The sequence below is a fragment of the Colias philodice genome, chromosome 14, assembly GCF_061535455.1.
Source record: "Colias philodice isolate Cphi_HAF_F1 chromosome 14, ilColPhil1 Martin Lab GWU primary, whole genome shotgun sequence".
Lineage (NCBI taxonomy): Eukaryota > Metazoa > Arthropoda > Insecta > Lepidoptera > Pieridae > Colias > Colias philodice.
Window position 1 is genome coordinate 10,710,325 of NC_143099.1, and position 23,679 is coordinate 10,734,003.

Consider the following 23,679-nt stretch of genomic DNA (forward strand, 5'->3'; position numbering starts at 1 on the left):
CCGTACTACGACATTACGTCACAATATGAATGGTTCAAAATGAAAAGTGAACATTGACTATTTATTATTCTAACATGCCAATTGTTCATATTTTCAAGGTTATTGAAAATATGAACAATTGGCATGTTAGAAAAATAATGTTAAAAAAATATAACCCTGTTCATATTTTCAATCGACTACTAAAAAGTAAATTCTGAATTCGATTGTTTATAGCTTACGACTAGGTGAGCCGATTATGATGTTTTTGGTTTATTGAAAGCGCCTTCAAGTTGGTCCTGTTTATATTTTATCTAGTTCTGAAGATTTGGAAACTGTTTAGTCTATTATTTAAATTATACACAAAGGAAAGGGCAGAGAAATAAAAATACAATTTATAAAACAACGTATATATTCTAAAAATACACATTCAAAACAAATTTATAATAATTCTTTCATTGATTATTGATCACAATTTATATTAGGTATAATTACTTTATAGATATCTATTGGCACAAATCATATAATTTACATTACAGTCAGCTAAGCAGAATTATTATAACAAACAAGCAATCCGTTGGCCGCAGACAACTAAGTATATTGATTTTAGGTACAATATCTTATTTATATCAATATTTTGAAAAATTCTATGCATACAGCGTAAAAATTTATTCAATTCCTAACATTGCTTCAGCTTAGTGAAATTAAGACGTACAATTTCACTTGGCCTCTTTAAAAAAAAATAAAAAATGTTTAAATTATTCACACAAAAAAAGGGATGATTTTTCTTAAATAAAACTTACAATCTATGTTTACGCTTACAACACAATAATATCTTTGGATTCATTTTATAACACGTATATACAAAGTAATTCTTAGAGAATCTATATACTTATAACATTTCTTTGTTTATACAAAATAAAAAGCACTCAGAACAGTAATATGATATCATGAAGCCAAACTTTATTGCTTATACAAATAAATATACCATCTCAATGTAAATAGAAGAGAAAGACTATTATTTGGTAAATAACTTTATTATTTCCAACGAAACATATAGGAATATTATTTATTATATGTAAACAAATAACTCTAGATACAATAAAATAGGAATTATTAATACTATATACATTTGGTCTTTACACTGAAAATATTTTAAAACTTACGTAAATTTGTGCTTTTAAATTATTATACTTAATTAACATACAATAATTAATTTATACATCGTTAACATAATAATTCAATGGTAGTTTACTGCATAATAATGATACAATAGCGTAACTTCTTTTGTAGAGATTAAATAACAATAATTTGAATTACTGCAACGAAGCGTGCCAAATTTTTGTCTATATTTCGTTATGTCTGATAATAATCATTATCGACATATAAAAGCTGTCTAATCATTGTTACTCATTACCAATAAACAACATTCTACATAATATTATTATATTATTTGAAATGCTGAAGCTGAACAGTATCACCAAATTTACAGAGTATAAACCTACTACAGCTTTTTGGGTGATAAAACCATGATAGCTTTACTAAAAGCGTGCCAAATAAATGATACTTTTTCTTTCTTTATTCTTTTTTAAAAAAAGCACTTTTGGAACCTAAAACCGTACACTTTTGGAACCTACAACCGTACACCGGTACACTTTTGGCACCTAAAACCGTATCGCAGGTGGTATCAAAACGCTAGACAATATCGTTAGTATGGGTGAGTATAGGCCCTGTGCGGCACAATGCGCACGCGGGGTCTGTGCGCAAGCGGCCACGTCCTGTGCAAGTACCCAGGCCATGCGGCGGAGCAGACTGCCCGCGGAGGAGGAGCAGGAGCGACCCGCGTGGGATACGCATGATATGAAGTCGTCGCGAGCACTGTGTAGAGATATCGTTATTTTGTATGCACTATACACTATATATAGTCCAAAAGATTTAGGGCCGGTTTTACAACTTCTTACAGTTATAAATTTATAAAGAATAGAAAAAATTCGATCACGAGGCAGCACTCGAAGCCGCATCCTTTCGCGCCATTCCGGGGCGGATGCCTGACTAATTCAGCCACTCGTGATCCGCCAGATCGATTAAAAAATCGGTTAAAAAAATTAAAGAATAGAAAAATCTATTCTTTATATAAAGCATTTGAATGCCATAAAACAAAAAATATCAATTTCAACTTCTTACAGTGTTTATGGCTTATCTTATCTATTAGTTGAAATAATAAATTCTGTAAATACTTATACGTCAAAAGGTTTAAATATGCCATTGAATTATTTAACGAGTATTAGCTAGTTTGCCTTGTTTATACAAGGCAAACAATAGGCAACAACTATCTAACTACATTATGCTTTTACAAAATCAAAATGTAGATTGGTAGGTAGGTATATTAGCAAGCGGTAAAACCAGCCCTTAATAAAACAATGGACTCACTACAATATATGTATGTTCGTATGTATGTGTGTTTCTTTACGCAGTGTAGTAAGTATTTTACACAACATTCATCTTTATGAGTGCTTTTTTGTGTAGAGTCAAAGAACTAGATATATTTAGGATAACATACTATGCTGACTAAATATGATTAGGTTTTGATAAATTGCATATTTTCGATATACCAGACGAGGTTTTCATTAAGTTATTGTTGTTATAATAAAGGCATAATTTCGAATTCGCGGTATAATGTATGAAGCAGATGTGTTTTACGCGTACTCAAAACAACTAAGAATTGTTTCTAAGAAACGTTTTCAATCTACAATGATGTAGATTGTATACGTACAAGATACTTTAGACTAATTGCGTATGGTGTAATTTCGAAAACTTTCTATTTATAAATAATTCAGAAATATTTTAGGCTGGTTCATATAATTAAATGCAATTTATCTAATCAATGGCTTAATAACTACGTGTAAAGATTATCCTTACACGATATTTATTATTTATTTGATAGAAAAATAAATAAACTATTAATTCTATATTTTAAGTCCAACATGTTCAATTAGAAGCTCTCGGAAATTACATCGCTACAGCAAATCTAAAAATATATAAAACTCGTGTATGATTCTTCGAAACATGAACAACAATATCATGTTATTAGAGAAGTATAATTAAATATAATGTTGTTCATTAATTGATTGTCATTTTTATTGATTTTAGTGGGTTGGCATCATGGCATACTACACCGCACCACGCAGCGTAGCGCTAAATGCTTGATCTTATATATTGATAATGTACACACGTTAATGTTCTTTCAATGTGCACGTCGATGTACATTTTGTCTACTCATGCGGTTGTCGTTGTACTGTGCATGTTTTCTCTACAAACTGACGCTCTATAGTCTATAGAAGCTACTCAAGCTACGCTGTGTGATGCAGCGGGGCAGTATGCCAACTGCTTTATTACGGGTGACTTGTAAACCACATAAATTCGTAACAGAGTAATTTAAACTCAACAATACAATTCATGTGATATGGTTTAGAACTTAGTGGTTATAAATATGAGACCAAATACATTTATTATTAAAGCGATTGTAATAGATTGGCTCATTTTATATGATTTGACGTCAGAGTGGACGGGTTAATATAAGGTTTGACAGGCAATCACGAAGTTTATTGTATTAGGTAAATAATAAAGTGCTGTATTACATTTTATTATCTTTGAATAAAACTTAATATTATCTTTCTTTTCAACATAACTTTAGATCAAATGATATTATGAACATAAGAATAATATGTTTAAAGTTTAGTACTAGCTTTTACTGGGTTGTTGAAAATTAAAAGCTAGCTATTCCAAGAACGTCTCTATAAACAGTGTCAAAGAGCCAGTATCAAATAAACAATATTTCAATGAAATAGGAGACTAGGCAATTTATAATTTTAATTTTCACATTCCGGAAATGTTTATTTGCAAATAATTGAAGAAGAAGACGTAGGGATCGTATAGCAGGCAAAAGACAAGGACCAGATCAAAGCAAAATCGTTTTATGAAGTTTCTGTTTTCTGTACTTAAATATTTTCCAAATTTCTTCTTAGTAAATTATTAAATGTTTCTATAATCTTTTGCGTAGAATATCGGAAGATATTGTTTTGATCTAAACTTTTCACTGGGTATGGAAAGAATAATTCCATTATTGAAAATCTATTATACAAAAGTTTGTGAAGTAACTTTTGCTCTTATAAAGTTAGGTTGGCAGTCAGAGTTCAATATTAGTTAGATTTAGATACTCTATATTATAACCACTAACAAAATATTTGGTAAAAACTTATTTTACATGCTTGTCTCTTGATGGTAAGCGACCACCACCCTGACTTTGTCCAGGAATAAAAAAGACGTTATGATGTAACTGTTATATAACAGTGTTATATTTTACTAAATCACTTTTGACAGCATGGTAGGTTATGACTGAAATGCTCAAATTATTCCTTTATCTGGGCCATGGAAACACAAAAATAACTGATGAAGATGTAGGAGATTTAGGTATAGCGATGTAGATGTATTTCTGTATTGTGGAGTCAAATAAATGTTTCTTTCAATGTTAGTGCAAATATCAATAAACAATTTTATGAAAATATACAAAATAAAATTATAGTTACATTTATTTCACTGGCCTATAAAGCTATGCTTTGTAACTCCTTTCTAATATGCACCCAATCTACTTGCAAATTAGCTTTTTACAATTGTTTTATGCAACTGTTAACTTTGACCTTTCACTTAAAGTTCTTGAGAAAATATGTTTTAATGAGCTCGCTTCAAGCAATTGCGTCAAATTACTATTTCATGCTCATTGGAATTTTTTAAATTACCAAAATCTAGGAGTTACTGTAGCTAAATTGCCGAGAGCAAATTATACCAAACGATTTACCACCTGTGGTAACCCTTTGCTTGCTTTGACATAAAAATGTACATTGTATAATGCAGTGTATCAGAATACTCAAAAACAAGAAGATCAAATTTCCTAATCCGTGAGATTTTTCTATTAGAATAACACGATGTTTCGAGCTTTGACCATGATTAGGGTCAAAACCCCTGTAAATTACATATGTACATTCTATTACTTTGTTACATACATCGGCCTTTTCGGCCGTAATTTTTCTTCGCAAAAGTTAAAGTCCATAATTATTGTGTAATAAGAAAATATGTTATCATGTCTGTGTCCAAATTGTTGTGAAGTATGTATCGAAAAGTCTTTTAACGTATCTTCAGCTGAAATTAATTTAACAATGCTAAGTAGCATTGTTCAATTATTTTACCAACATTGTTCTATACATTACCTATGCAAACAGACGGACAAACCTCCGCACCTGAAATATACCTACTATAATTAAACCATATTTACCAGCACAACTCTGAGTTCTTATTGAAGTAAGCGATATGATGTGCTCGTTCGGATATGTCCCGTACAGCTAGTTGTAGCTCGTTCACACAACGCGACCAGTCGGGTGACACTAGCGCCCAGCATGTTAGCTCTTTGAGGAAATCTGTGAAAAATTATTATTTTTTATAATAAAGCCTAAGATAACAAAGAAACAATCTAAGATAACAATCAATAGTTATTTTAAAGAATAAGACAAATTCGATCACGAGGCGGGATTTGAACTCGTATCTTTCACATTACCTGGGAAACGCCGGACCTCTCGGCCACCCGTGATCCCGCCAGAGCAATCAAATTTATTCTACTCTTTTCGGTTTTATGTAATTAAAGGACACCCCACGTCATCTATGGAAATGATTAAACAACCATCTCTTTAAAAATCATATTTATCACTAGCTGTGCCGTGCGGTTTCACCCGCGTGGCTCCGCTCCTGTTGGTCTTAGCGTGATGATATAGCCTATAGCCTTTCTTAGATAAATGGGCTATCTAACACCGAAAGAATTTTTCAAATCGGACCGGTAGTTCCCCAGATTAGCGCGTTCAAACAAACAAACAAACAAACTCTCCCGCTTTATAATATTAGTATAGATTTGAATGCTATAAAACAAAAAATCAAATTCAAAAATCCATAGTTTCATGCAAACGCTTTGTCTAAAGTGCAGGCAAAACACAGATATATGCACACATAAACTTAAACTCAAACATTTATTTATTCAATCAGACTTCCTTCTGGAAGCACTTTTGATACAAAACTGACTCTAACACGTAAACACGAGCGAACCAACATGGCTTAATTTGAATTGTCTCATTGCTTCTTCCGCGTACGCAATCACAGCACATTTACAGAGGTTAGGTAACTGCCAATATATTGCTAGTATTAAATGGGAAAGGGAAAAGATAGGATTGACGACGGAAATAAAGGAATGTACGAGAAAGGTGAGGGTAACTATGCTGGTGGCTCTCACAAAATTCTTGTAGGAAAAACTTTTAGACTGATGCCATGAACTCTATGATTATGAATAATTATGATCATTTTGTTGTAAGACTTAAATAGTTTGGAAAATCCAAAAGTGCACGCCTCATAATTTTTTTTAATAATTATTTTTGTTTATTTAATAACAATTAAACCACATCGAATCAGACCCTGAAAAATGAAAGGGTTCTATTCCTGAGCATACTCAAGCGTAAGAGAAAAAAAAAGACTCGATTAGTAAAGTATTTCGGTCGCTATCGTGTTAACAAGAAAAAGGATCCGCACATACAGACACACGGACGTCCAAGACAGAACTTTTTTAAACTGTTTTTTAACTAGTTTAAATAACAAAAATGACATCAAAAATATCATGAACGTTAAAAATAGTGTTTTTTCTTAATATGTGTGTGTATGTATTATCTTACAAGTGCAATGTATGATACATAAAGACATTTTAAGTTTGAAAAATCAGATGTTTTGCGCGAAGTGACAGTAGTACCCACCTCAACGCTTCGCTTATGAGGCGTGCAATAAAAAAAAGACGTGTGGCACTCGGGGACTGCTGCGGTAAAGCTATTGCATAGCATGCCTTCAAGCCACACCTCCGAGCCCGTCGGAGTGGGGAGCGTGAGTTTTTTTCGTTACGGAATTTCTCGATTCGGTCCCCGCGCTCAAGGCCCGCGATAGAAGCTATGCAATAGCTTAATAAAAGGTTAATTAATAGTCTATGTGTTGTGTTTGGCTAGTTAAAATAATTGATTAAAATTCCTTGTAGGTACTATTTGGGGTAAATGCACGTCACATCTGTTTCACTGATCGAGAATTCGTCTCCACAGGGAATCAAATTCAGGGCACTGCTGTTCTAGATTCATGAATTTATATTGTTTGATACAATACAGATGGTTAAAATTAGTATGTGATATCAGATATGTTAGGCCCATCGTAACATGAACTTAAATTACTAACATAAGTGATCGATGATAATTAATAATTGCTAATATATGTAGTAGATATTAATTTGGATTAGGTACCTACTTACTAATAACAATGCGATTTTTATAAGATACGTACTGAACTTGTAAAAATGCGATTTTTTTTTGTTACATAACTTTATGGCAATGGCTAAAAACGACATTTTTATTTTAAAGTACATGGTGGTTCGATCATATTCTTATTTGAACAACTAAAAAAATAGAGTGATCTTTTTCATATTATGTTTTATATGATTATTTGAACAGCTACAAACGCGCATAAAGTGCTTTGCATGATATTTTATTGTTTCATAAAGAAATTAAATAAACAGACTTTCTGTATATAATCGTTAAAAATAATATCAAATAAAAAATAGAGTCAAAATAGAATCTAGTTTCAGAGGGGATACGTTTTATTTTTGTTTTAGATACATACTTTTACAATATATTCGCTTGAGAATATTCGCCTGCTGCTTTGATAGTATATTTTGTTAAATGAGGTCGTCGTTTAATTTTTCATCTAATTTTTAATATTTAACTAGTTTTGAGCATAGTCTGATGACAACATAACGCAAATGATTCTAATTTAAAAGCTCTATGTATGCAAAAAACAAAAACGAAGCCTAAAATATTATACAAATAGAATAATTACAATAGAAATAAATTCATTTGTGAGCTTCAATTAAAATCGCCTTAATTTTTTTACAATGCAAATTGCGTTGATGATGCAAATCAATGAGACTACGGCTTCAACCCGCTCAATATCAGAAGATATTTCAATTCTTATACCTTGTTGTGGAATTTCTATATTTTATTACGATACATAAAACTTGAGTCTAGAAACTTATGTCTTCTCATTATCATCATTTATCAGCTCATATACGTCCCCACAGCTGGGACACGGGCCTACTATGAGGGTAGTAAGTAACTTGAATCTTAATTCTTCAAAATTCTTATATTAAAGAAATTAGTTAATAATTATGTTGACTTAGATGACGATTTTTGATGACTGATAACGAATGTTCGAAACTTTTAGTAAATTTGTTCTGTAACATTGTGGTTTTAACAGAAGATATTTAGGTTAGGTGTACTCTTACAACTGGTTAGCAATTACAGTTTCAAATACATCGTTAGCAAACAAGGTGCTATTTGAACCTTTGAAAATAGCAGAAAATGTTTTTTTTTTTTTTTTTTTTTAAACCATTTATTGAACAGAAGAACAGAACATGAAAATATACAGTAAAGCATCACATAAATCAGTACGATTTGATCGTGATGCATATTCATTCAAACGTCAATTATAATATGTATAAACACTGTTTCATTACTTTTATAATAATAAATTAGTTACAAACACACTAAGATGGCAAGTGATACATGACAGAAAATAAATATGACATACAAGAGGGTACTATCAGAAAAAATAATTTACTATCACCTACTGTGCTGGCCGATTCTTTATAAGCGTGATATATAGTGTGATTTTAATTTGCGGTTTACATTATTATAGTTTATTTGATTTTTAATATTGTTGTCTAATTTATTTATTAAACGGGGAATTATGTATGAACATGTTCTTTCGCCATAGCGGTTTTTTGCTCCAGTAATACGTAATTTATTTTGTGTTACTTTTCGAGTGCCAAGGTTGTGAGTTGTTACATTTTTAGTTAATTCTGTATTAAAAAATTGTTCTTTTAGGAGGTGAACTTCTACTTTTTCAGAGATAGGTAAAACATTGCAATGCTTAAAAAGTTTGTTAGGATCGTTTTCGTATTTCTTTTTTATGCTAGTGGGGACTATTTGTTTTAGGATACGAATTTGAAGGTTGAGTATATTTTGTAAATAGGTTTTATACGTTCTGCCATAGCTACTGAGGCCGTACGATATAATCGAATCAACTAGTGTGTTGTATAGTAGTAACTTTACCTTGTATGTAAGTCTGTTCCCTATGGCATATATTTTAGCTGCGAATGCGCGGAGTTTGTCACACACTGCTTCAATTTGTTTGCCCCAGTTGAAATTATGGTCTATAATTAGTCCCAAATATTTATATTGTTTCACCAGTTCAATCTCACTACAGTTAGTGCACGATATTGAACGTTGGTTGTGCAAGCATGAGTGACAATGGCAGATAAGCTGCGGCAAGGCAACATATTTCATATATGGAGACTTTATGTGCAATAATTTTGTTTTACTTGCATTGATGATTAATCCCGCATTATGACACCACTTAGATATGTTGTTAAAGTCGTTTTGAAGAAATTTCAGGGCTATATTTACATTTTCATGATTTATAAGTATACAGGTATCATCTGCATATTGAAAAATTTTACAGTGACTAAGATGATCACTCATATTGTTAACATACGTCAAAAAGTGCAACGGTCCCATCACCGATCCCTGAGCTGTGCCCACTTCAACGTTGCTCATATGGCTGACACTGTTTTCGATTTTGACGCAAGATTTCCGTCCATGTAGATAGTTCTTACACCACTTCAAGAGATTGCCCCTTATTCCACAATGGTCGAGTTGCTCAACGAGTTTGCGATGGTCTAGCGTATCAAAAGCACGCGAGAAGTCTATAAAAAGGGCGAGTACATGCTTCTTATCGTTGAGGTAAGAGTTAACCTCGTCTGTGAAGTTTGCTAGAAGTGCCGTGGTACTCTTGCCGGATTGAAAGCCATACTGATGCGGAGATATAATTTCGTTTTTTTTTAGAAAATCGTGAATTTGGTTACTTATTGCTTTTTCTACAATCTTATTAATGCAGGAAAGTAAGGTAATCGGACGATAGTTTTGGCAGTTATTTTTTTCACCCTTTTTGAAAACCGGTCTTATGCAGCCAATCTTCAGTGCATCAGGGTATATACCAGTCTTGACTGAGGTATTTATAAGATTTACTAATCCGACAGATATTTTATCGCCTATATTTTTAACATCGATTGCTCTTATTTTATCCATGCCTGGAGCCTTATTATTATTTAGATTTTTAATTATATGTTGTACTTTTTTGCAGGTTGTTGGCTGAAATCGCATACTGACCTCCACCGGCTTACTGATTTTTTTGAGAGCTAAGTCAATTGTGCAATTTGGCAATATTTTTTTAATAGAATTTTTAAATTCGACTGCAAATTTTTCCGCTATTTCCTTACAGTTTAAAGGAGTGAAAACACGTGTAATTTGTGCATCGATGGATCGGGATTTGTTACCGCAGATACTATTAATAACTTGCCATAACTTCCTAGGATTGCCATTATTTTCCTTGATTTTGTTACTGTAAAACTTATTCCGGGCATTTTCAAGAGCTTTGTTGGCCTTGTTACGAGTTTTATTATATATTAATCTAAGCTGTGCGTTTGATTCATCCTGTCTCCATTCCTGAAAAAGTTTATCTCTTTTTTCACATAATTTTATCAAATTAATATTTATCCATGGTTCTCGGTAAATGTGTTTTCGTGGTATTATTTTTGTTAATGTTGACTTTTTATAGGCTTTATTTAATTGTTGTGTTATATATTGAAATATATTATTGGAATTATTCATTGTATTTGTTGGTGAGAAGTCGATCGCATTTAATTCTTTGCTTAATATATTATAATCCACCACGTGTTTAGTTTTATTTGGTGGAGCACGCTGTATATGGCGTGCTGTGTGTGTTGTGTCGATGCAAGCGAATACGACGACGCGGTGATCGGCAAGCACAGTATCAATAGCGGCTGTGTATGGGTCAGATGTGTAAGTTCGTATAAAAATGTGGTCGATACAGGACTTTGTTATTAATTTTTGTCTCTTTTCAATACGCGTATAATCTGATATTCCACACATCAACCCATACCCAGCTAGCAAATTTACATAGCAGCTTTTTTGCGTTGTTGTGGTTTTTAAATCTATATTCATGTCTCCTAGTAAAAACAGTGAATTAGTAGAACCCGTATTGCTTAAATCGGTCAGCAAATTGTTTAATTCTGTGATGAATAACGTTTTACTATTTGACGGCGATCTATACAGTGCACACAAGGAAAAGCATTGCCCATTGTTTTTTAATTTACCACATATATTTTCAAAAGAGATATATTTACAATCGAAACGTGTGAATTTTAAATTATTTTTTACATATAATATTATTCCACCGCCCTTTTTGTTTTTTCTAAGCTGTGTGTGCATTGTATATCCCGGTACGCTAAATAAATGATATAAATCCTCGCTAATGTTAGCTTCCGTAACCACAACAATGTCGAGGGCATGTTTTGTACATGAGATGATTTGCAGTAGCTTAGGAAAGTTCTTAAGCATTGAACGGATGTTTACATGTATGCAAAGCAATTGTAATTTGCCAGAAGGTAAGTTTTTAAGGTAATCATTTAAATCTGTACAGTTAAACAATTCAGTTACCTCTTTAATATAGCGTGATTTATCAAGATGAGAATAGAACATTTTTTTACACATATACCGTTAGAATAGCTTCACAATTTAAATCATTAGATATTAGTTTATACCATTTAGCAACTTGTCGATATCATTTACACATCTAATGACAGAGACTTTACAGTTATCAGACTTACGTGCCAGGACACGTCCTTCTTTGCACCAGATATATTTGTAGGATTCGCGTAGACGTTGCTTAGCATTAAATAATATAGTTTTGGTCTGGAGGGTTAAAGCTTCTCGGAAGTAGATAGGGTTCTCGGGATTATCGGTTTCACCACGGATATTTAGGTCACTCACTTTTAACATAGAGTCCCTTCCTGCCGAAATCCAAGTATCACGGTCATTTTGAGATTTTAATTCTACTAGAATGACACTCGGCCGCTGTTGACGACTGGGGAGTCTACGGATTGCTTTGATGCAATCCTTATTTGCTTTAATTTTATCTCCTATAAATTCTATAAGATTCTTGTCAGAATATTCACGACAGACGGGTACTCCAGATATTTCCAACGAGTTACACAATTTGTTTTGGTCCATATCATTTAGACGTTGTTCCATGGCCTTGACTCTTAGTTCAAGTCCTTTATTTTGATTTGTCAGATATTCGTTCTTCTTTTCCAAGGCTTTGATTTTATTCGCATTTTCGGTAAGCTTTTCTACGGTATCGGATAGTTCATCGGATATAAATGTAAGCGTGTGTTGAAGGGGCTCCATTTCTTTCTTAAGAAGTTTCTCCATTTGAGCACTTATATCGTGTATCAGCTTCTTCATATCGACCGCAACGTTTCCAGAGCTACTTTGAATGTCCGAAGCGGCTAGAGCATTTTGATTGTCATCTTCTTCGCAGGGAACAAAGAATGAAGATCGTCGTGGTGTGTGATTTTGGCATTCATCACAGCTCCATTCCAGCCCCGCCGTTGCACGAAGAGCTTGTATTTGTTTATTTGTAAGGTTAGCACATTCAGTTTGGGCATGAACTGTTTTTTCACACCTGCTACACTCTAAACCCGGCGACTTTCGTGTTATAATTTTATTACACTTGAAGCACTTTTTGAAGACCATCTTAATGAGGGTATTTTAATAACGAAACGCACTTGTGTTCGAATCAACGGTTAGACGTAGAATGTTTGCACTGCGTTTGCAATTTTGAAATCTATTTGGTGCGAAAGCGAAAAGCTGTTACCGTTTTTTTAGAGCAAAGTGAAATAGCAAATTATTTATTGTATGCGATCTCTATAGCATAGATTAGCGGTACGGCTTTGCCCGGTATGTTTAATATAGCCGAAAGAACTCACCTACATATCAAACGGTGAAATAATTTTTGAAAGCGGTCCAGTAGTTCCTCTGAGAAGCTTGGTGAAACAAACGAGCTCTTCGGCTTTATCTTCTTATATTATATAATAAAAAAATGGTTCGCCAAAATGTGTTGATAAGCGTAAAACTCGAGAACGGCTCGACCAATTCTGCTTATTTTTTTAAAGTTTTTGTTACAAGAAATATTCTTATGGAGAGAAAACACGAATAAGGGGTAGAAATAGGGCAGAACAACGTCTGCCTGGGCAGCTAGTAAAGTATAGATATAGATATTAATTTTAATCACTTTATTTGTATAAAGTTTTTATATTTTGTAGTACAGTATAATAATTTATCCTAAATAAATAAAATATGATTGTACCTATTTTAAATGTATAGAAACTACAGAACCCACACAGCTGGCTAATTGCGAGCAAATACAGAAATTAATATTCGCTTGTAATTAGGCGAACCAATATACGATGAAAATCGTTTAGGATCGACCTTATTTAATATTTGCCTATTGATATTTGCTTATCTAGGAAACAGTAATTAAAAGTTGGTACAAACATCGATAGCAGAAGGTAGGTAAAAATAATTGCAAATGGTGTTAGGTAGTTTCTAGGTAGGTACTTTGTAATTTTTCTTAACATGTAGATAGTATTATGAAATTGTTACAATAAATTGTGTCCAAGCATTTAGTTTGATTTTATTAAATGCTTCTTTGCAGGAAAATCAATCTTTTTACAACGTAAAATAACACGTCCAGACCACCATAAAACAAATAAATTTTCTGTTTTCCTTCCATAACAGCATCATACATCATCGGGTTAAGTATAACAAGAAACAGACAAAATTATTAGTGAGGTGTAACCTTATAACCTCATGCACAAAAATATTACGTACATTATTCTATACATATTGTTTTTTTTAAGGAACGTGATAACTCTTTTTAAAATTTGGTTGCCGATCCACGCGCGTGGGACCGTCACATTTGTGTAAACAATTTCTAATACGTATGACCTTGTTTACGATAATAAGGATGCATTGTTAATAGGTACACTTTAAAGTTTTACGTAACATTATTTGTTTTTAAAACTGCAGTAGACAAGGGGCTAGTTCGTTAAACTGTAATTATTGTCTTGATGATTCGTTAATATTTACTCAATTCGTGAAAAATGATAGATACATTATAATATATCACTTACATAATATTAACTTTTATTAGCTGCACTTATATGTTTGTATGTAACCGACTCCATTAGACTCGATTTTGACCCACTTTAAAAGCCCGTGTGTATTTGAATTTTACACTTTAATATTTTTATGATATATTTAATGATTGATACGATTAATCCTTTTGGTATGTGAACTTGTACTTTCCAAAAATTACTTTTATACGTACAGTCAGTATAATATAATATATCAATTACTAGTACTACTAACGTAAATTGTCAATGATTCCCAGTATTCCCGACCCCTTGATCGCCATTCACATCAGAATTCGCTTACGCCGAACGTCGAACCGGTTTATTCATGTGAAAATAGATTTAAATTTAAAACATCTTTGCCCATGTGCCTTTGGTTCACTGATTATACCGAAAAGGTCACTGAATTGTGTCAATTCTAATTTATCCGTGTAATAATTATGGTTTTATTACACGTACGTAAGTTCTCCATATTTTAGTTATTAATGATTTTATTTATAGTCGATGTACTCAAACTCAAACATTAATTATTCAATTAGACTTCTTCTAAAAGCACTTTTGAATCGTCATTACATATTTTTAACATTTACCACCGATTCGGAAAACAGTAGGTATCTATGGAGAAGAACCGGGAAGAAACTCTACTATGGAGTAGAGTCATTTCAAAAATGTGGTTTGTAGATATTATTATATTGTAATTCTCTTAATTTCAGTAAGTTCATAAACCGATTCGATATCTCTACATTCTTCTTTTGTTTATCGAACGATTTTCTGAAGAACATGGCAATTTTTCAAATTTTGTAGCGTAAAGGTATTTTAAGATGCTCGATGAGACGGCATGCTGTGTTTCCGCTTTTAATGTAACAAGGAATTTCAGTTTAAAACAGCATGTAGTCAATATTATATGAAGGTATGTTGTGCCTTAATGTGCTAAGAAAATGTTTCATAACTACATATTTATCGATTATTAGACATATTGGCGCGATTTAACGCATTTGAAAATTTTTCATTTCAATTTTTAGTTTAAAGTTGTGGATCTATTTTTGTCTTTATGTATAAATCTGTGATTTAATTAAGCTATCAATTTTAATTAAATTTTCATATTTAAGATTTTTGTAATAATTAAGTCACGACCAAATAACAGATTTAATTTAGATCAGGTATGATAATATTATTTTATTATTGCTGCATTAATTTTAGACACAGAAAATTCATCAGTGAAGCTCGTGTAAAATGCATATTGTACCAAATAGATATAGTCCGGGATACATCGCCCATTTTTGCAAGTGATTACTATCAAGCTAATTTTTCGTGAGTAGCTTTATTTTGATGAGATGCCCAATAATTTCATGTACAAAACTCTCGATTGTGGTAGCTACCAGAGGAAACAAGGATAAAATATTTTGATTTGATGGTTCTCAAATATTAATTACTAACTGAATGTTTTTTTTTGTTCAATCTCAAGATAATTATCTAAATTATTCGAAAAAATATTAATCCTACAAAATCTATGGTTTGATCAAAGAGTCCCCCTTTCCAATGTGTATCGATAACGAAGTCATCATAAATGATTAGGTACTAACCAGCTGATTTTTTTATTTTCACTTATTTAATACTTATATAATTCAACAGACATATTGTCCTACAAATTGCGTAATAAATATTTGAGAACCGTCAAATCAAAATTTTTTATCCTTGTTACCTCTGTAAGCTACCACAATCGAGAGTTTCGTACATGAAATTATTGGGCATCTCATCAAAATAAAGCTACTCACGAAAAATTTGCTTGATAGTAATCACTTGCAAAAATGGGCGATGTATCCCGGACTAATACCTACAAATACCAATGTAAATTATATAAAATATTTATTAACATACTAGCGGTCCGCCCCGGCTTCGCCCGTGGTACATATTTACGTTTTCTCTACATAAAAACCATCCTCGTACTTCAAGGAATATAATAAAAAAAGAATTATCGAAATCGGTTCAGCCGTTCTCGAGTTATGCGCTTATGCGCTGATTACACCTAACGAGTACAGTGGCGAGTCAGTGTCCTCGGCCGAGTGCTCGGTTGGTATAAACACTTCAACGAGTGCTCGGCCGAGTACTCGGCCGAGAAGAGCGGCGAGACAGTCACTAGAATCCCAATTTGTTTACTCGGCCGAGTACCCACTCGCTATCCCGCTCGGCAGGTATAAACACGCACTCGTCGCGTCACTCGGCCACTCGCCACTCGTTCGTTTCGTCATTGTATTTTTTCAAAGAATTATTATTTTTATTTATTATTTCTAATAAATCCCACAATTCGTTAATAATATCTGGTAACAGCCGATTTAAAACCCGTTTAAATTCTTTTTTTTTTCGATCCATTGCAGACGTCCGCGTCGTGATCAAAACTGAACTGACTCGCCACTAGTGAAATACGTGTAAACACCCACTCGGTTCGGCAACTGTCTCGGCCGAGAGCGTATTTACTGACTCGCCACTGTACTCGTTAGGTGTAATCAGCGCATTACCAACACATTTTGCGATTCATTTTTATATATAAGATTATTGTGTATCCTTTTAATTTATAACCTATCACTTTTAATTTAATAGGTACTTGGATGACAACATAAAATTTAAAATATGTATATAAATAAATATTTAAATAAATTATATTATTTATTTTAACACTATCATTATTCATTACTCTACCTCGTCTCAACGAAGAATCATTGGTGCATAAGAATCGCATGAGCGCTCTCGCACCACCGATTTGTTGTTGCACCAATTTCTGTCCATCCGTTGGCAGGCACCGCTTTATCCACGCGTCCATGCATGCCATACCAGTGTGATATGCCCTGTTTGAAAGAAAAGTATAAAGAATTAAGAGAGCTTTCATAAAAATAATATGTATAAATCTACTTCAAATAATTATTTTAATATCTCACGAGAAAATATATACTTAGACTTATATTCATTTCTTACATAAAATTGTTAGTAACAATACATAAATTTTATTCTTACTCAATATCTAGTAAAAAGTGTCAGAGACAATTTATTGATTTTCATTGTCCAGTTTGTTTAATAGCCAAAATATAACCTGAGGCGTGTTTCAATTTTTTCGATGCAGGACGATCGTGTCTTTGTAGTTTACACGGAATTTTTAAGAAGAAGTTTTCTTATAAAATATACTACAATAAAGACACTGAGACATCCTTAAAAGTGTTCGAGGAATTTTAAGTACTTTTATTCAAAAATTCAAAGAAAATCTAAGTTAAAATAGCCTTAGATACTTTGATGAAATTTTATGCGTATATGGCCTCGAATTTCTAGTACATACAACAGAGTTAAAAAAAAATAAAAAATACACATTAAATGATAGTCAATGATTTAACTTGATGAAATAATGGGTAATTGAAACAACTATAAAAGTACCACTTGAAAATCTCCATTTCGCAGACTCATAAATATTGAAATAAATCAATCACAACACGAAAAAGCTCTTGATTGAATTCTCGGCAATATAAACAATTAACCTATCAAATATAATATCCTTTCCGAAAATTCAAAAAATGTTTAACAAGCAATGCAAAAAATCATTTCCACTAAATAAACTTGATATAGAATGCGTTAATGAAATTCGGGGAACAGCTGTAAAAACAGATTTATACATTCACAGCTAACACAAATCAAACTCGTAAAAAAGGTTATACAAATATACATTTATTCCGCCAATTAAACAGGTATACAAAACAACGGACTTCATTCGGATCGACTTTTATAACATGTGAATGTAATCAAACTAATTTTGTATTTAGATTGTATAAAATCAAATATAAGAATAATAAACATTTAACAAGCTTTGCGAGCATAATTCTTTCATAAATATATATTTTGCATTATGGTTTCTGTGAAATATTATACGTTGAAAGAACTGTAGCTATCTCGAAAAAAGAGTTGTTTAAAGACAGAATACAATAAAGACTGAAAGCTTACATCGTTAATTTACTTCGATTTAACACAAAAACTACTCAACCGATTTGAAACATAGTTCTACCAGTAGAAGGCTACATATTCTGCACACCAAGAGTCAAATAACATGTTTGTCTTTTTATCTTTAACTAGTTGTGCTCCGCGGTTTTACCCGCAGTCTTAGCGAGATTATATATTATAGCCTTCCTCGATAGATGGGCTATCTTACTATCTAACAACGAAAGAATTTATCAAATCGGATCAGTAGTTCCCGAGGTTAGCGCGTTCAAACAAACTCATCAGCTTTATAATATTAGTATAGATAAAAATAATCTACTTACAAGCAGTGCGCATCCAACTCTTTCCTTGTCCTAGGCAGCCCCACGGGTGTCTTTGGTGTAGTTTCTACGCATATCTTCAGCTGTTCGCTCGCATCGCAACTGTCTTCATTTATTTGAGCTCCTCCACCGCCTGATAAATTATTTATTTACCTTCACTTATGGTGTAGAATATTAATTTACTTTAGTTTATATTTAAAAAGGTATTTTTTTCATGATAAGGTATAGTGCATTAGGGTAATTCCGGATGACGGGTAATTCGGAAAATTGTGAATACCACTTCAGAGCATCGTTTTATTGTGAGTATCGTGAAGGTATCGTATGAAAATAAACGGGTTTGGTAAAAATAGCATTCATATTTGTTTAATCAGTCACTAGTTACGTATTAATTTAACATTATTGCATTTACCCGTCATCCGTAATTACCCTAATGCACTATATTTTATATTCAAACGTATAAATTATGTGTACATAGTATATGCAAGCATAATGTGTTTCTTTGTATAACATTTAGTTAAATCCTTAGTAATCGAGTGAATAAAAACTTTACTGGTGTGGTAAGTTTTCAAATTAATAAACTATAATGTATTTTATAGATTGTACGGAATGTTTGAATAGTAGCGTTAAAGTTGAGCAAAAAGTTATTTTATAAGTTATTTTTAAACTCAACGACTCCTCTTTCGTCTTGACTCGTCTTTTAAACGAATAGATTTAAGATTAATTAATAAGCGAATACTTTTAATTGCAACTTGTATTAAACACCTCTATTAAATCTCCATAAAAATATATAAAGACTTATTCATATTCAAGTATACTGTAAATTAATTTTTCTATACGTAATATTGCAGTCAGGAATTCCGGCTTCTCCCAGATGGTTAATAATCTTGGCCGCTATTACATAGAAAATACCTGTCGGAATGTAGGTTCAAATTCCCTTTATGAATCAGGTTTTATCATACTACTTAATACATAATATAAATGATATACATATGCAATGCAATGCAATGCATAGGCATAATATTATGATTAAATTCATTAACATCTTAATTTTAGCAAATATAACAACAACAATTCATTTTTGAACGGTCCATTTTAAACGTGGATTAGTTAATAAGTTTTGAATAATTTTGTTTTGGTGTAAAATTATTGAATATAATGAACCTATGAAACTGCGAATAAAAGTAATACAATATGAATATGTGCGTTGAGGTTCGCGAAACCTTTAGACCCCAAGGCATGCATTATCATAATGTCCAAACTGTTTGAAATTGATGAAAAATTAAGAACTAATTTATTGGACTTATATCACGCGATTATTTTAAACAAAACATATCAGTACGAATAAAAATTAAATGAAAGTGTATATTTTTAATTTGAATTTTTTTATCTTAATATAATATAATACTAGCGGTCCGCCCCAGCTTCGCCCGTGGTACCTACATGTTTAAACTATCCTATCTCTCAAGTTGGATCGAACTGCACATGGTGTGCGAATTTTATTATAATCGGTTAAGTGGTTTAGGAGTCCATTGAGGACAAACATTGTGACACGAGATTTATATATATTAAGATAATATATAATATATTCATGTGAATAATGCATGTGAAATAATATTTATTGTTGACACTTGTCCCCTGAATTGTATTGCTTATTGAGATGTAAAATTATTCATTATTTGATTACAATACACAATTTTTACATAATAATAATGAGAGTACTACAATTATGATAATAAATACGATGAAATCAAATTATAAATATTTATTGACCATTATAGTTATTTAATAATATTTTTATGAACTGATTTTGAACAAAGTATTTCACAAGCTCTTCTAAAACCTATTAGTCTTGTAGATTTTGTTCAAGTATTACACATAAAAAATAAATTTAACAAACTGACTAAGGTTAACAAGGAAACATTATAATAAAATAATTAACTACAAAAAAATCACATAAGTAACTCTCATCAGAGAAAACAGGATATGATTTTTCCATTGAAACAGTCATTGATTTTATTTAAATTCGCTCCAACATTAAGGTTAGCACGATTTAACTGGCTGATAGCAAACACAATTTAAGTTCCGTGGTTACTTTAGAGATAATATTGTAGGAACGTGTGCTACGATTATTATCAGAACATTTGAGCCCGTATGGATAAAATACTTGAAAGTACAAGATTTCTCGGTTTCTTATTATGTAGAACTTAGATTGAAATTTTGAAATAAGTGAATGAGGAAGTTTTTACGATTTATCTCAAAAACTTTTGACTTTTTTATCTTAACAGAGGCTTCTTTACCTAATATTTTTAACAGTGTGTTGATATTTATAATATGACAGTTTTTAATAAATGTAGGTAGGTACATAAAGGTATTTGATATCACTTTTCCTTTTCTAAATATATTTTCATAAAATATCATAATTAATTACGTACAGAGTACAGACTAAGACGTAATATTAAGAGAAAATAAAAACTCAAAAACAATATTTGTATACACTTAAAACGTTTACATGAAATACTATGATATAATGTAAATTGTAATGCACACAATTATTAATTAAAACGCACTCAAATATTAATTTACTTGACAAATAAAATTAAATCTATTAAAATGTTCACAAATAATAAAACGAACTAAAAATATAACTTCACGTATAAAATATTGAAATTTAAACTTTCTCAACATAACATTTTCAATGTAGACAAGTAAATCGTGCGAAAACTCGTATCTCACAAAGAATTGAATGCTGAGCTCGGAATCTTAACATTTTAACGCCTTGCCCAGAGCAATAAATTGATTTTTGCTGACGATTTATTATTCGCAGTTTTCTTCATGAATTAATTTATTCACTTTTTATGTGGGGACGGAACGCTGACGGTATCTTTCTAGTTCATGGTTCGTAGTGTGTCGAAGCGTCAGAAAAGATGTGGTTATTAAAACTTATATCTAACAATACTAATAATATTCAATTATATAGAGAAAAAGTTTCTGGGTAATTTCTCTGGTGCTTCTAAACTAACTTGAAAAATCTTTTACAATTAGAAAGCTATATCCTTACCCACGATCAGAGGTTTATTATATCATTCCGGGTAAAACCGGGATAAGCGAGTAGTATACATATTTGGAGAGAACTCTCCTATTCCAAGGTTGTAATAGATGGCAAATACGTAGTGATATCATCGTCTTAAACATGTATGTATGTAGTATGTACATAAGTGTATTTGCTTTGTACTATATATTTTAGCATTTTTTCTTTGAAGAGCACCGAAACTAATGTTTCCTTTGTGAAAGATGTAAGCATTAAAAACAAAATATATTTTGTCTGTATTGTAGTACCTACATAATGCTTAAATGTAAACAAATGTTGGTATTTCTAACAAATAAATATAGGTATTAGTGTAATTGAGCGCCTAATCTGCGTTTAAAATTTTCATCGTCCGACACAATAGATGTTGAAGCGATTTTCATTATGTTCTGATAATTTGATGTATTCATAAAGCAGATATTTCGTGAAGGTAATAATATAATGTTATGGTAATCATCTAAATTGGCAATATATGTAAATGATACAATTATTTCAGCACAGATTGTCATAAAGAAAACCTACATTGGCTACGCTGTAATTACCTGAGTCGTTAGTAAAATTAAAAAATCATCAAGCAGCCACGACTCTTACTCATTATTTTTGTTTTACCTATTCATTTCATTAAAATATTTGTACCGTAACATTTTGATTACTTTGTGTATAAAAGCGGTCAAAAATTGTATGCTCTCCGGATCAACAATAGAAGTAAAGCTCATTCATCTGGAGTTTCAAGAGTAGATTGGAATTGTTAACTAAGACGAATACACGATAGCCCAATTTCTTTGTTTTCCGTGGTTTTATATCTTTAATATTCAAACTCAAACATTTATTTATTCGATTAGGGTTCTTCTAGAAGCACTTTTGAATCTTCATTACATATTTTTAACATTTACCACCGATTCAGAAAGCAGTATGGAGTAGAAGCGGCAAAAAACTCCATAGATTTTATATCATGTTATCATTATACGACGTTGTTTTTGTACATATTTAAAGTAAGGATTGATTTAATAAACGGTGAGTGGCTTTATATAGATATTTAATTTGTGACGAAATGACTGCACACTTGCATTATTAAAATTGATACCATAAGATTTATTAAAATTGTTACAGATAAACTTATATATTTTCACTTAAGTTATAAAAAAGAAAATCTATTTTCTTCTACGTGTAGGTAATAGTAAAATGCTAAATGGTTATAAAAATTCAAATAGCATAGAACTTGAAATTAATTATTGTATTCCTAACGAGCGTTGACAACAATGCATCACGAATGTTTTAATATTCATAATTTGGTAACAAAGCATCAGCAAATTCGTATTTAAACCAACAAATTAGTATTGGTCGATTGTACGCTATAGTAACTATGCATGAAAAAATTTCATCTAAAATTCAACAATACAGAATCGCGGGAAAATGAATTGTTCAAACGCTTGTCCATCAATTGCTACCTATTCCCAGAAAGACTATTAAATCGCAGTTTTAAAAATACAATACGAGGTATTTTTAACTAAAAAATGTTCTCATAAAACACAATACAAAAACAAAATATGTATCAGCAAGTTAAACAGACACATTAAAGTAACAATTGTCTTTGAATTGCCTCATTTGCATGATACGCATTGTAGTAAAAATCTTCTTCGCAATGCATGCAAATCATCTCGATAAAAAACTTACTTGCTATAAAAAGAACAGTCACTAAAACGTAAAACATTTTGTATAATTCCACACTGCTAGCTAAATGTTTGAATTAGAACATTTTATGAACTTTCAGATATATTTACGTAGATGTTACGATCGTATCAAAGTTAGTGGTAGAGAACATACGTCTGCTCGCGACGGCAAATCGGCTTTAACTGAAATCTGAAAGCTCTCAGGTACTCCGTAGAGCTTTAACGTTTGCCAACTGTGATTGGACATTGAAACATTTTTGTATACTGAAATACAGACTGATAGTTTTAATAGTAAACGGAAATTTCTTAACGCGGAGTTTCATCGCATTTGTCTAACTTCACATTATTTTAAAATTAGTTCAATATTGTGTAGAGCTTTTTCCGAATGCATTAGGTAGGTAATTTTATTTTTAA

The 23,679-nt window shown here is 31.7% G+C and overlaps 1 protein-coding gene across 1 annotated transcript; it reads right to left on the reverse strand.

Annotated features, from left to right (window-relative positions):
* Positions 1-1,129: 1,129 nt before the first annotated feature.
* On the reverse strand, positions 1,130-23,420 carry LOC149483042 (uncharacterized). The gene is made up of 5 exons (XM_089703210.1): positions 23,270-23,420; positions 18,514-18,643; positions 16,913-17,058; positions 5,306-5,447; positions 1,130-1,854 (listed from the first exon to the last, which is right to left on the reverse strand). Exons 1-5 carry the CDS (start codon positions 23,304-23,306, stop codon positions 1,641-1,643), a joined length of 669 nt encoding a protein of 222 aa, XP_089559336.1. The 5' UTR covers positions 23,307-23,420; the 3' UTR covers positions 1,130-1,640.
* Positions 23,421-23,679: the final 259 nt, after the last annotated feature.

What these genes read in the sequence shown, in the direction of transcription:
- LOC149483042 (XM_089703210.1), bottom strand. Translation starts at nt 23,306, where the DNA reads ATGTTTTACGTTTTAGTGACTGTTCTTTTTATAGCAA. An exon ending in GAGTTGGATGCGCACTGCTT is followed by an intron (nt 17,059 to 18,513) that starts GTAAGTAGATTA and finishes TCTTTCAAACAG; the next exon opens with GGCATATCACACTGGTATGG. An exon ending in TGATTCTTCGTTGAGACGAG is followed by an intron (nt 5,448 to 16,912) that starts GTAGAGTAATGA and finishes AATTTTTCACAG; the next exon opens with ATTTCCTCAAAGAGCTAACA.